Below are 12,859 nucleotides of genomic sequence, written 5' to 3'. Positions count from 1 at the left end.
CGTTAACATCCCCATAATGTTTTCTAAATCAGCTCGCTTAGTCAAGCAGGTTAAGGTGTCCTTACCAGTGACCCCAATGGCCTCTAGAAGATTCCTTCAAACTGCACCCAAATTTATGGGCGCTGCTTCTATCCGCAACCCACGTCTCATTGCCCCCAGGTCTCTTCAGTTGATTAGATTTCAATCACAAACTGTGAAAGTTCCAGATATGGCCGAGTCTATTACAGAGGGAACCCTGTCACAGTTCTTAAAGAAAGTAGGTGATTATGTGGCTGCCGATGAGGTGGTTGCTACCATCGAAACGGATAAGATCGATGTTGAGGTCAATTCCCCAGTGGCTGGTACCATAACTGAACTTTTAGCTGCCGAGGAAGATACCGTCGAGGTTGGACAGGATCTGTTCAAGGTTGAACCTGGTGCCAAACCTGAAGGTGCCGCCGCAGCCCCAAAAGCTGAAGAGCCTGGTGAGAAGAAGACTGAAGAGGCAGCCCCAGCTTCATCTACGGAAAAGAAGGAGGAACCCCCTGCCGCAGCTTGGGCCCCTCCCCCAAAAACTGCTGAACCAGCAGCTCCAGCAAAAAAGGAAACTCCAAAACAGACTAAGGAGGAGACTTCTGCCCCAAAAGCTGGCACTTTCTCAAGAAATGAAGAGCGAATTAAAATGAACCGTATGAGACTACGTATTGCAGAGAGACTAAAGGAATCTCAAGACACTAACGCTTCCTTGACTACTTTTAACGAGGTGGACATGACCTCCTTAATGGAAATGCGTAAGTTGTACAAGGATGAATTTTTGGAGAAGACTGGCATTAAATTCGGATTCATGGGTGCCTTTTCCCGTGCTTCCGCCCTTGCCGCCAAGGACATTCCATCTGTTAACGCTGCAATTGAAAACAATGATACCATTGTCTACCGTGATTACATGGACATTTCCATTGCCGTGGCTACTCCAAAGGGACTTGTTACGCCGGTGGTACGTAACGTCGAATCTTTATCTGTTTTGGATATAGAGAAAGAGATCTCCAATTTGGGTAAGAAAGCTAGAGATGGTAAGTTAACTCTAGAGGACATGGCCGGTGGAACCTTTACAATCTCCAACGGAGGTGTATTTGGCTCGTTATACGGAACACCAATCATCAATATTCCTCAGACTGCTGTTCTGGGTCTACACGGAGTTAAACAGAGGCCAGTTGTTGTTGCCGGAGGTAAGATTGAGGCCCGTCCAATGATGTACCTTGCTTTGACTTACGATCACCGTATGATGGATGGTAGAGAGGGTGTTATTTTCCTCAAGACGATCAAGGAGCTCATTGAAGATCCACGCAAGATGTTGCTCATGTAAGAGACTGAACTGAGCTTTTTTAAATAAGATCTTTGTGATATTTATTGTTCTACGATTCTAATGAACTGCCTTTTAGAGAGAACCCGTTGTAGAGAGTAGATGCTACACCTGAGTAGGTACACCAGTAAAAGACGGAGATGATGGGCTTCGCGAGAAATGAGGGATATGAATTCTGTCGTTTTCTTGAAACTATCTCTCACTTCTTATCATCTAATACCATGGCTTCAGTCAATTACCCATCATCGTTTGATAAGAAGGACGAATTCGAAGACATGTCCATTTTGGACAAGATCTGGTTCAGATGCAAACAGCAGCCTTTGGTGCCTATTGGTTGTTTGGCTACCTGTGTTGCTGTCGCTCTGGCAGCAAAAGGTGTTAGAACCGGGGACCGAGTGAATGCTCAAAAATGGTTCCGTTGGAGAGTGGGCCTGCAAGGTTTGACTCTTGTGGCCCTTGTAGGAGGTAGTTACATTTACGACAGACAGCAAGTCACGCAAAGAAAGACAGATGAAGACCTTGCTAGGGAGAAGGCTCAACATAGACAGGACTTATGGATCCAGGAGCTAGAAAGGCGCGACCAGGAAACTAAAAGGAATAAGGAAAGGGCTCGACTTGCAAGGGCCCGTCTGGAGGCGGAGCGCTCAACGGGTATTTTGGACGATGAGCCCCCCAAATAGTATGCATACTGATTATCGAAAAATGAGATATTTGTACATAGTTTAAATTCATTCCTTTTGTTCATCGTTTGACCGTTTACCGGGTTAGTTTTTTTCTTCCAACTGTACCTTCTTGCTTGCTATTGGATGTTCCCAATCTCGGTAAGAAGACAGTTCTCAGTCCTGAGCCATCTTAGAGTCAATGCTAGATGGTTTTATGCCGTTGATGTTCCGATTTCGAAACCGGAGCAATTCAAGTACACTCAGACTAAACCACCCCAAAAATTTCTACCATTCAATGATTCGGATAATTCTTTGTTAGAAAAGTCTTTCAAAGATGGAGACAAGACCGTGTTGCAAGTGTTGGAGGATAGGCTGTTCAATTGCGATATAAGGTCCAGGCAATTATACCCCATATACTGGCAAGGCCCGGTGTACGAGGTCAGAAGAGGAATATGGTTTTCTAATGGAACCCCGATTGATCAACGGTTGGCAGATCTTATCGAGAAACAATACCAAGCTTTGAAGGATAAATTGGGCAAGGAAGAGGATCAGATGTTATTTGAATTAGACGACAAAACGTCAGAGTTGTCCCCGATAGAGAAGAGTGAAGACTTGACTACCACAATAACAGAAACATTCGGCTCGTCTGAATCTCAATCACCAAAGAAACTTGTATTATTCAAGGACGATAAAACTGTTTTTATACTACCTAAAAGCTCAAAACTTTTGATTCAATTGCTGAATCCATTGGCGGATGAGTTGAAAAAGTCTATTTTTTCGGACTATAAGATTGAGAGAGGTTACAAAGCCAAAGAAAAGGATAAAGCACAGGTAAATAAGGGATCCACTTCTGCCTTTGGAGACTACTCATTCATAAATTTTTTCACTGATACTGCAATTGATAAGAATGCCAAGAGTGACCAAGCTGAAGAAAAAATGGAATACCACATGAAAAATGACTTTGCTAAGGAAGACAAAGATACCAAGCGTGACATTAATCATATAGTGTTATGTTGCCATGGCATTGGTCAATCTCTAGGAACTAAACTGGAGAGTGTGAACTTTATTCATGACATAAATATCTTTAGGAAGGGACTTGCTACTGCATTGAAAGAGGACTCAGAGTTACAAGAGATTAGCCCTTCTGCAAGTAACCATGGCATTCAAGTTTTACCAGTTATCTGGAGGTATAACTTAGGGTTTTCAATTGATGAGCCAATCAGCGTGATAGACGAAAATGATGGAGTCAAAAAACTTCCCTCTGTTTCTGATATCACGGTTGATGCTTTAAGGCCTTTGAGAAATCTTCTCGGTAATGTTGTTTTAGACATATTGCTTTATTATGATAGTTGGTACAAGAAACGAATCCTCTCATCTGTCGTACAGCAATGTAATGATGTTTATGACAAGTTTTTACAAAACAATCCAGGATGGAATGGAAAAGTATCTTTCGTTGGTCATTCTTTGGGAAGTGCAATTTTTTTTGATATTCTATGCAAACAGCCTGATAACTTAAACTTTGAAGACCCAAACTTTGATCATAAAAGATACCTCAAGTTTAAGGTAGAAAATTATTTCGCATTGGGTTCTCCGTTGGGCGTTTTCAGTCTATTAAAAAGGCAAAATATTGCTCCTAGATCCGAGGAAAATTTGGTGTCTGTTAATGATATCGACAAGGAAGTGCTGGAAAGACCTTGTGTAGGGCCAAAGTGTGAAAATTTCTATAACATTTTCCACCCCTGTGACTCAATTGGGTACAGAGTAGAGCCTTTAATTAGGTCTGAATTTACCAAATTCAAGCCTTCTCCGGTTCCATTTGCTAATAAATCTGGATTTGATTCTCAGTTGAAAGAGATTACAGATTTTGGTGACGAATTTGGAGACAAATTGACCAATAACATAAGTAAACTGTTTGGAAACAAATCTATTGGAGAACTGCTACTTCTGGATAGTAAGAAGCCTGAGACTGAAAATCTTTCCTCAGATTCACCCGAAGAGTCGTATAAGAAGTCATCTAGTTCAAAGTCGACTAGAGTAGACATTTCTGCCGAAAGTTTGAAGGTAATAAAACAATTGAATTACAGCGGGAGAGTGGACTATTGTCTCAGTGAAGGACTGTTTGATATTTCAATTATAAACGCTATCAAGGCCCATACAACATACTTTGAAAATAAGGATCTAACAGCATTTGTTTTACGTGAGTTGTTGTCCCCAAAAAGTAAATCCCAACTTGTTTCCAAAAGTGCAGTCCTTATGTCATCTGGTGACGATGATAACGAATGGTTATGAAAGGCCGGAAAGAGAATAATTAATAATTCTTAACAATATATATTTACAATAGATCATCCAACGATTGTTCGGTGTCTTTTTTGATTAAAGCTATCATCCCATCTGGAAGGATAGGTTTTCCAGTTTTATCCATAACATATCTGAATGGCATCTCTGTAGCCTCATACCTGTTGAAACGGATTTCTGGGTAATCGATGAAAGTTATATCCTCAAATTTGATTTGATTTTGTATTATTAATTGGGTTGAGCGAACAGCTGTGTCAGTGGTCATCTGCAACTCACCCAACCTGCGACCTTCAAGGCCATATTTCTTTCTCAGTTCGCCAGTTCTATCTCTTGGGGGATGATCACCCAAAATACCTCCAAACACGAAATACTCAAACTTCTCAGAATCTGAAGGTGTTAAGTCTTGAGATGCTGCAGGATCTAAAAGACATAAACTCTGTCTACTCTCTGCAATGCTTATACATTCATCAGTGGTCCACTGTATTCCAAGATCTATTAACTCCTGTGGAATATCCGCTTCTGTTGTTCCTTCTGGCAAAGAAGTAAGGATCAAATTCTCTTTACCTACTTCCTTAATGATTGTAGAGTATTCTAGAACCACCCAAGGAGTGAATCCCGGTTCCATGTGTTCAATAATGTATTTCATAGTGGGAGTAACAGATAGGTTACGACTGAAAAAGAGAGAAAAGAAAAGGGCCTCGCAAAAATATGCGCGATCATCTTGGATTGATAAAAGATCAATCAAAGGAGTAAGCTTACCTAAATGCCAGGTGATTCTGCTAAGTTGACCTTGCTTCGAGTCCTCATATGTCCTGGCTTCTTGGGCTCAATATTTGGCTGAGGAACCGTATCCTCTGCTTTGACTTTCGTCGTATTTGACGCATCCGTATCTTCTGATGGTGAAGGAGTAGTTGGATTCACGTTCAACTTGAGTCTCAATTTGGGAAGATCCTCTTGCTCTCCCGGAGATGCTTCTCTCTTACGTAGCCCTACCCCACCTCTTGATTTTCTTCGATGTCTCTGAGAATTTGCACCCGCAGAAGATGAAGATGATCTGGGCCTTTCCACATTAGTGGGCTTAGACAATTTCAAATTCATCCTCTTGGCTTCCTTAAGAAGATTCTTGTTTTCGTCCGTCAAATTCTGATTGGCATTTATATCCTCCTCTTCGTCGTCCAGTAAATGTGAACGTAAAACTTCAGACGTTGTATCTTTTAACAGGTCTTCGAATTCAGGATTGTTCTTGAACTTCTGTTTTAAATGCTGTGTACTTTTAGTTTTAGTGACATTTGCACCGGCGCCGGGTGATGAAAGTTTACGGGGAGCAGAAGCTGGTCTTTCTGTTAAAGGTGGCGAAGAGGTTGAGGTTGTTGAATGAGCCCCTACATCGCCCTTGCTATCACCAGTGAAGATCAATTGTGGCTTCGCCAGATTCTTACTTGGATCCAGATTTTGTTTCCGTAATTCTATCACGGTATCTAACCCTTCTTTATCTTGTTCTTCGTCCGGAAGTGTTTCACCGCATATTAAGGCTGCATTGTCTTGCGAAGTAAACTCTTGGTTATGCGCAATTCTGCAATGATTTAAGAATCCCTGAGCACTGGAGAAATTTGTTCTTTCACAATTCTTACAAGTCAATTGGACTAAAACGCCGTCTGACCTCCTATATATACATTTGCCACTACTGGCGAGAAACTTCGATCCAATGGGGCGCAAAGACGACGTTTGCGATCTTGTTCTATATGAAAACTCTGAGGGGGAGCTGGTATATTGTGCTTCTTGGTTATTTGATCGTTCCTGCGCTTCGTTCTTGTATTTTGACAGTAAATTCAAGTACTTTTCTGTGAAATCTTTTGGCTCTCGTTCTAGCTTGTCTTCAACCGGAATATTGTAATGGTTTCTCAAAGCAATCATCTGAGCCTCTACTTTGTTCATTTCTTCATCAACAAGGTTCAACTCCCTATGTTTCAAGAGAATCTCCAAGTCGAACTCGTTTTCAATGAGTCTGCGCTGTTCTGCCAAACTCATTGGTTTCTTGGGCTCCTTAGACAAGGGTTTGAGATCTTGCTCAGGCTTGTCTATCAGCTCGGCAGTCTGGGGAGATATGGTATCTGATCTACTTCGAGGAGTGGTAGACATAACAGGGTGGCAAGCGTTCGGGAGTGTAAGAACTTGGAGAAATAAGGATCACCACGCCTTTGAAATTTCCAAGGAGCGATCGATAAGAAAATATCGAGAAGGGTGTATTGGGCAATAGCTATCTAATCACTCTATATAAGGGAGGCGCTTCCCCCATTAGTATTACTCAAACAAACCAGATCGTTGTACGAAAGTTGCTCAAAGAATATCTTTCTCTCCTTGAAAGTCGTTGGAACAACCAAGTATGGCTCCATCTTCATCTCTCTAACAGACTCTACCAGTGTCTTGGACCAAGTGTGGTAATCGGCGCTATGGCCCAAATTGATCAGTTTCTTGTTCGGATTGATCTCATTATACCGTATGAGTGGAGTCAATGATTTGTCCTGTGAGGATATATCCATATCTAAAGTCTCATTGACAGAAATAACCGACGAAATAGGTGGCAATGGAGGGGATGTTAGCTGGTCCACTCGGTCTAGAATTGTTAATGACGTAGAGCTGGATCGAATATCTTGGTAAACAGCCTGCTTCTTGCTTCTCAATTGAGGCTTTCCAATTCTTATTGAGCTTTTATGAGATTGAACGGGCTTGGTTAATTTCCTGCTACGTTTCGAACTTTCTTGATTGACATCGATCTCCGCTAAGGCAACTCTTTTCTGTTTTGGGTTCTGCTTGGGTTTTCCTTACCACCAGTGTTACTTAATGAGCTTTATAGACTCTGTATAATAGTCCACTTACTGGGCATGATTAACTTCCAAATCTGATTTGTTCTCGTTTGATAACCGCCTCGTCAAACTGAATAAGGAAGACAGTTCGATTGGGGTTTTCCTTGGTCTCGACAGTATGAGCAGAAACATCCGCCTGGAAATATGCTGAATCTAGCATCCCTTCTATGATACCAGCAACAAATGCACTGCAGTTGAAGTTCTGGAACTCACTAGGAACACTTATATATCTGTTTGCTAATGGGTCATTGTCAGTAATCATGTAATTGCAAACATTATCTTGGGACCTTTCCAAATTGTCCGCTGTTTTCCCAAATAAAGCCTTCCAAAACGTGGTATGTATAAATTCCAACATCTGGATAATCTTGATGTCCCTATTTAGTCCATTCTTGCTTGTGGTTGTATTGGTAATGTAATTTTCTCTCAGCCCTAGAAGTTCTAGATATTTAAGACCTATCGTATAACCAAGACCATTGAGGCGTTTTTCCAGTTCTTGAATACCATTCGCACGTTCCCTTGACCAACTGACAAGTTCACAAAACAGAAAACTGAAGGAACTTAGAGACACATCGTGTTTCATCCTATGCAGGTTTCGATCGTAATTGAAATTTGGGGGTGTAACATGATCGACAGACGTGCTATTATTCGCAGATGCTTCTACTTCTTCAACCCGCTGGGGGCCAATAAGAGGATCGTAGCCTATGCCTTGAATGGGCTTAGCAGATGATAAAATTCTAGACATGATAATCAATGGATGGTTGAAGGGATTAAAGGTTCAGCGATCCTTGGGTGCGAGGTTGAACGCGGAAGCTGGGCCAGGAGGTTTGGAGGGGAGGTTGCCTTTGGACAGTGTTAGAAGATGAAAAAAAGAAATCCTCAATCAATGGTAACAGTCCGAAACGTCAATTGGCTCCAAGCCGTACACTGCAGACTCTCATCTCGTGCAAGAATGCCTCGCAAGATACAACTGGCTTGTAGTCTTCGTCTTCCCTTCCCTGAACTAAGTATATATTTCAAACGCGAACTGATATATTCTTCCTTTTCAACAAAAACCAGCAAATGGCTATCACGATCAGACTGGCGACAATAGAAGATATTCAGGCTATGCAGAATGCTAATCTGACCAATCTGCCCGAAAACTACACCCTCAAATATTACATGTACCATATTTTGTCCTGGCCCCAGTTATCGTTTGTAGCTACCACTACGGGGAATGATCTAGTCTTAGACCCAACGGAAGAGTATTCCCCAGATCCCAAACAAGATCCCCAATATGTGAACAAAGACGAAAAAATTGTTGGATATGTGCTTGGAAAGTTAGATGATGATCCAGACAAGCCTCCTACCCCTATTACTGGCCATGTGACGTCTCTAGCAGTAATGAGAACTTATCGTCGTATGGGAATTGCTGGAAAATTGATGAAACAGTGTTTGTATGCTCTTGCAGAAAACTTTAAGGCTGATAGAGTGTCTCTACATGTCAGAAAGTCGAATAGAGCAGCCCTCCATTTGTATCGTGACTCTTTGAAGTTTGAGGTCTTGAGTATTGAGAAAAGTTATTACAACGATAAAGAAGATGCATATTATATGAAGAAAGATCTAGTATTAGAGGATCTTGTTCCTACAAAAGATTATGAATATCAGGATGATTTAGAGAGTGATTTAATATAAAATAGTTAGAGTTAACCATTATACTCGGATTGAGAAGCTATTTATGCCCTAAGGATTTAAAAGGTAGAATAGTCAAATGGAGTATAAGACCGCCATATATTTTATTCCGAGAATTTATTCTATGGGCGTGCAATTGTTGTCGCCAATGTCTGCTCTATACCATCTGCCTATCCATGTCCAGTCTACTAGTTCGATTGTAGGTTCAACAATGTTCTGCCAATATACTCAGCCTGTGACATTTCTCTTCGATCCCACTTGAGATTTATGGAAGACTCAACGAAGCGGCAGCTTCTTAATAGTTTGATGAGAGAGCCAGATTTTCCAACTGGGTCGTTTTCAGGGTTCAATTTTGAATAGTCACATAATGTAGCTAAGACTCCCCCAATGTAGTCTTCAAACTGAATAAAACAGTAGTGATACGTATCACTATCATTATTTTCAGGAAACCAGATTTTACTTATTCTGCCAAAACGACTCATTATGTCCCGAATCTCATCCTCTGTGAATATTCCTTGTATCAAGTTCTTCCACTTCAATTTGACAACTACAGGAGATTCCACCTGATGGGTCACATTGGGTAAATTTAGGTACTTGCTTTCCCTCCGTCTCCTTAGTTTTAAGTTCTCTTCTCGTAATATAGCCTCTTTGTAAGCATTGGACTGCTGTGACTTCAGATTCCTAAGTAACTCTTCTTCAGCCTTTACAAGTTCATTCTCAAACCGTTTATCTCTTTCATTTAGTTGTGATCTTTTCTCATTTCTTTGTCTTTTTAATCGTTTATAGCTATCATAACTATTCCTGAGTTCTGGAGTTCCCAAAATCTTTAATGCGGTGGAAATTTGTTGAAATCTGACGTTTGCCTGTGGGGTATCATTCTTATCCGGGTGATATATTAATGCTTGCTGGCGATAGCCCCTCCGTATATCGCTATCCTGACTATCTTCTGGTACACCCAGAAGATCATAGAGGTCTATATCTCTATCCAGAACCTGTTTGAGATCTTGATCCATTAAATGGTAATAAAGTATTCCCTGATAACCGCGATTATGACAAGATTTCTATAGTGGTGATGTAAGAGATGCCCCAAGATTTATAGGATTGGAAAGAGATTTAGTAGTTCAAAAAGAAATAATTAACATTTCCATTATAGTCATCATGGCAGTGAAATGGCTATTATTTTCCTCTGTGCTTTAAACGAGCTTCTTCTGCTTTCCAATAACGCTTAAAGCTAGCACCCATAGTATAGTCGTCCCCTAACCAGGAATCTCCACTATAAAAAATGCAGTGAAAACTCTGCTCCTTTCCCTGTTCAATTAATCAGTCATAGAATATATGCCTTTTCAAATGGTAAGTCGCTCCGATAGTCAATCGTTGTTATGATGATAACCAACTCAGCTCACTCAGAACCACGTAATGCTGAGAACTGTTCCTAATCCAACAATTATTTTTCTGATAGTACGATTTGACATTTCCCATATCTGTTTTTATTTACTAACCGTTTAAGCATTATTCTCACTGAGTATACCATGACTATGTACTCTATATAATCAATTTTACGATTGCACTACAGTTGCATATATTTAAGCTTGCTTCCCATGTGTCTTTCAGCGTGACCCCCTTTGGCTTTTCCTTCGAGGTTCACTTCCTAGATTGCCCCTAGCGAAATTCCATTCTAGCTTTTCCTAACAGCTTGTTTCCTTTACCCATCATCACTTACATGACTTCTCTTGAGGAGTTCATAGACTCCTATGATATGGAAGTCCTGGCGTCACAATTACAAGGTGACTCAATACAGAGCTCGATTATATCTCTGAAACAGCAAGATGTCGAGTTGACTAGGCAATTGCAGGTGTGCAATCATTTGAGCTCGTTCTACCAGTTATTCAATAATCTAACATTTGATGAGAACCCTTCTGTGCTACAGACCCAGCATTTAGTCGAATCATTCAACAAATTGACCTACCAGAGACATCGCTTGGACGAATTTCTTGCCAAACATGGAGTGGATTCGTCAAAATTACTGATTGTTCAGGATATTTCTCAACAAACTGAAGCAAAAAAACAGCAGTTGACAAATCAGCTAATGGAATGCTTGAAACTGTATATAAAAATTGAAGACTCCAAGATCGAGTTTCATTCAGCCGTTGATGGAGTTAGCTTTCACAAATTTTGTTCTTTGGATGATTCGTTAAATTCTAGAAGGTTTCATAGAGTGTTTGAAGATTGGCTCAAAGAACATGTAAATCAAGGGCTTTCATATTTTCAGAACACTCTGACAGTTTCAAATGCCGAACAGTCGTTCATAAACGTAATTGAATCATTGGAATCTTTTGTCAGATTTATCAACGACTTTGAGGAAGCGAATACTTCAAAATCTTTCAATCTTAAACATTATACAAGTAAAACCTTGTATGATATTCTAAAACCATACATGCTACACCCTGAGATTGTGTTTGACCTCCTGCAAAGTAAAATTTGCAATATTGAGAATAAAACTATGAGTCGTTTAATTGAATTGAATCGCTTGCTGGTAACTACTGACTGGGTTAAGAACCTAAGTGATATTGATATTTGGTTAGATGATTTGGTTTCCCAGTGGCTAGACACATCTGTAGAAAGCCTTATCGAAGAACTGAAGTATTTGAGCCAGAAGATTCTGACCAATCAATCTTGGACAGAGACTATCCAGGAAGTAAACAAGCTTGAAGCCGGAAAATGGCAAGTTGAAAGGAGATCCTCAACCAAGAATCCACAAATGACATCAACTAAAAATACAGAAACAGAATGGGACAATTGGGATGATGGTTGGGATTCGGAAAGTGTTAATGACAAACGAAGTATTGATGCTCGTTCAATAAGGAGCAAGAGAAATAGTTGGGGGGATAACTGGGATAGGCTGAGTAAGAAAGATAGTTGGAGTGATAACGGTTGGAATGACGGCTGGAATGAAGAGTTTTCTGATAATGACAATGATGTAACCGAAACACGCTCAAATATTCGGGCTGATGAACCAGAAATGCGAACTTCTAACACTCAATCACATACTCTCCGGTCCTCAGTGTCTGAACAGTTTCTTCAAGTGATCAAACAGAAATTTTTCGATCCTGTTTCAAAGGTTTCAAGTATGGACATCGATCCTGATGTTAAGGACGAAATCAACGATCTTCGTTCCAGTAAATCAATCGTGATCATAAACAGCATTGTCATGTTATTTGACTCCTTCTTGACCCCACGATATACAACGCCTATCCTGGTCTATCAAGATCTAAGCTATTTGATTAATCAAATAGACCCACAAAAAAATTCACTAGGTGATAACTTTCTGAGCAATCTTATTGATTCCGAGTCGGATTTTCTCTTTCAGTCAGCCTTACAATACAACGATTTGTTTGTTGATAATGATGATTCTTCTGACCGTTTAATCGAGTTGGCATCTCAATTTCAACTGGATTTTCAGAAAAAAGCTTCACAGTTTTACGAAAAATTCTATTACAACTCCAATAATTTCACTGTTAATGAAACATTAAATATTACACTGATCCTGACCATATTGGATCAATTTTTACAGTCTTTGAGTGATTTGATTTTGGAAAGAGAATCTATCGGAGACGAAGAATCTAAAATATTGGCCAACGTACTCATAATAACACTTCAGAGTCTCTTACCATCAAAATATCATGGAACCACTGATCCTTTAGCTGTCAAGATTCCTCAAACCATCAAACATTACCACAAGATTCAAAGTATTGCATTCATGTTCCAGAGTTCTATGAAAGTCATCCTAGACGAGTTACTAACGAAGGGTCGCTATACGATATGGAAACGTAACGAACTAATCAGACTAATCAAGGCACTTTTTATAGACAGTGAGATGAGATCAGCCACAATTAACGAGATAGTGGATGTTCGAACCACGGATTAATGATAATCCTTTTGGTATTAGGTAATATGTGATTATATAAGCAGGAAGATAACGGCCCAATTAGTTCGGCTTTTTATCCGACGTACTTAAAATAAGCCACTCCTTA

At 40.2% G+C, this 12,859-nt stretch overlaps 9 protein-coding genes across 9 annotated transcripts; 5 read left to right on the top strand and 4 right to left on the bottom strand.

The window, feature by feature from the left end:
- Positions 1-16: 16 nt before the first annotated feature.
- Positions 17-1,342, top strand: PAS_chr1-3_0094 (Dihydrolipoyl transsuccinylase, component of the mitochondrial alpha-ketoglutarate dehydrogenase; the record flags this gene model as incomplete). The annotated part of the gene is made up of 1 exon (XM_002489389.1): positions 17-1,342. The coding sequence occupies one exon, from the start codon at positions 17-19 to the stop codon at positions 1,340-1,342; it is 1,326 nt and encodes a 441-aa protein (XP_002489434.1).
- A 218-nt stretch (positions 1,343-1,560) lies between these two features.
- PAS_chr1-3_0297 (uncharacterized protein) lies at positions 1,561-2,019 on the top strand (the record flags this gene model as incomplete). Its single annotated transcript, XM_002489388.1, has 1 exon — positions 1,561-2,019. The coding sequence occupies one exon, from the start codon at positions 1,561-1,563 to the stop codon at positions 2,017-2,019; it is 459 nt and encodes a 152-aa protein (XP_002489433.1).
- Positions 2,020-2,145: 126 nt separating this feature from the next.
- PAS_chr1-3_0093 (Protein with similarity to bovine phospholipase A1) lies at positions 2,146-4,290 on the top strand (the record flags this gene model as incomplete). The annotated part of the gene is made up of 1 exon (XM_002489387.1): positions 2,146-4,290. The coding sequence occupies one exon, from the start codon at positions 2,146-2,148 to the stop codon at positions 4,288-4,290; it is 2,145 nt and encodes a 714-aa protein (XP_002489432.1).
- Positions 4,291-4,333: 43 nt separating this feature from the next.
- On the bottom strand, positions 4,334-4,942 carry PAS_chr1-3_0092 (uncharacterized protein; the record flags this gene model as incomplete). Its single annotated transcript, XM_002489386.1, has 1 exon — positions 4,334-4,942. The coding sequence occupies one exon, from the start codon at positions 4,940-4,942 to the stop codon at positions 4,334-4,336; it is 609 nt and encodes a 202-aa protein (XP_002489431.1).
- A 113-nt stretch (positions 4,943-5,055) lies between these two features.
- On the bottom strand, positions 5,056-6,435 carry PAS_chr1-3_0296 (uncharacterized protein; the record flags this gene model as incomplete). Its single annotated transcript, XM_002489385.1, has 1 exon — positions 5,056-6,435. The coding sequence occupies one exon, from the start codon at positions 6,433-6,435 to the stop codon at positions 5,056-5,058; it is 1,380 nt and encodes a 459-aa protein (XP_002489430.1).
- A 747-nt stretch (positions 6,436-7,182) lies between these two features.
- PAS_chr1-3_0091 (One of 10 subunits of the transport protein particle (TRAPP) complex of the cis-Golgi) lies at positions 7,183-7,902 on the bottom strand (the record flags this gene model as incomplete). The annotated part of the gene is made up of 1 exon (XM_002489384.1): positions 7,183-7,902. One exon carries the CDS (start codon positions 7,900-7,902, stop codon positions 7,183-7,185), a length of 720 nt encoding a protein of 239 aa, XP_002489429.1.
- A 317-nt stretch (positions 7,903-8,219) lies between these two features.
- Positions 8,220-8,831, top strand: PAS_chr1-3_0090 (Subunit of the N-terminal acetyltransferase NatA (Nat1p, Ard1p, Nat5p); the record flags this gene model as incomplete). Its single annotated transcript, XM_002489383.1, has 1 exon — positions 8,220-8,831. The coding sequence occupies one exon, from the start codon at positions 8,220-8,222 to the stop codon at positions 8,829-8,831; it is 612 nt and encodes a 203-aa protein (XP_002489428.1).
- A 185-nt stretch (positions 8,832-9,016) lies between these two features.
- On the bottom strand, positions 9,017-9,841 carry PAS_chr1-3_0089 (uncharacterized protein; the record flags this gene model as incomplete). Its single annotated transcript, XM_002489382.1, has 1 exon — positions 9,017-9,841. The coding sequence occupies one exon, from the start codon at positions 9,839-9,841 to the stop codon at positions 9,017-9,019; it is 825 nt and encodes a 274-aa protein (XP_002489427.1).
- A 707-nt stretch (positions 9,842-10,548) lies between these two features.
- On the top strand, positions 10,549-12,753 carry PAS_chr1-3_0088 (Hypothetical protein; the record flags this gene model as incomplete). Its single annotated transcript, XM_002489381.1, has 1 exon — positions 10,549-12,753. One exon carries the CDS (start codon positions 10,549-10,551, stop codon positions 12,751-12,753), a length of 2,205 nt encoding a protein of 734 aa, XP_002489426.1.
- Positions 12,754-12,859: the final 106 nt, after the last annotated feature.

Source organism: Komagataella phaffii, chromosome 1 (assembly GCF_000027005.1).
Source record: "Komagataella phaffii GS115 chromosome 1, complete sequence".
NCBI classification, from domain to species: domain Eukaryota; kingdom Fungi; phylum Ascomycota; class Pichiomycetes; order Pichiales; family Pichiaceae; genus Komagataella; species Komagataella phaffii.
The sequence above is the reverse complement of the archived record's forward strand: the minus strand, read 5'-3'. Positions and strand labels throughout refer to the sequence as shown.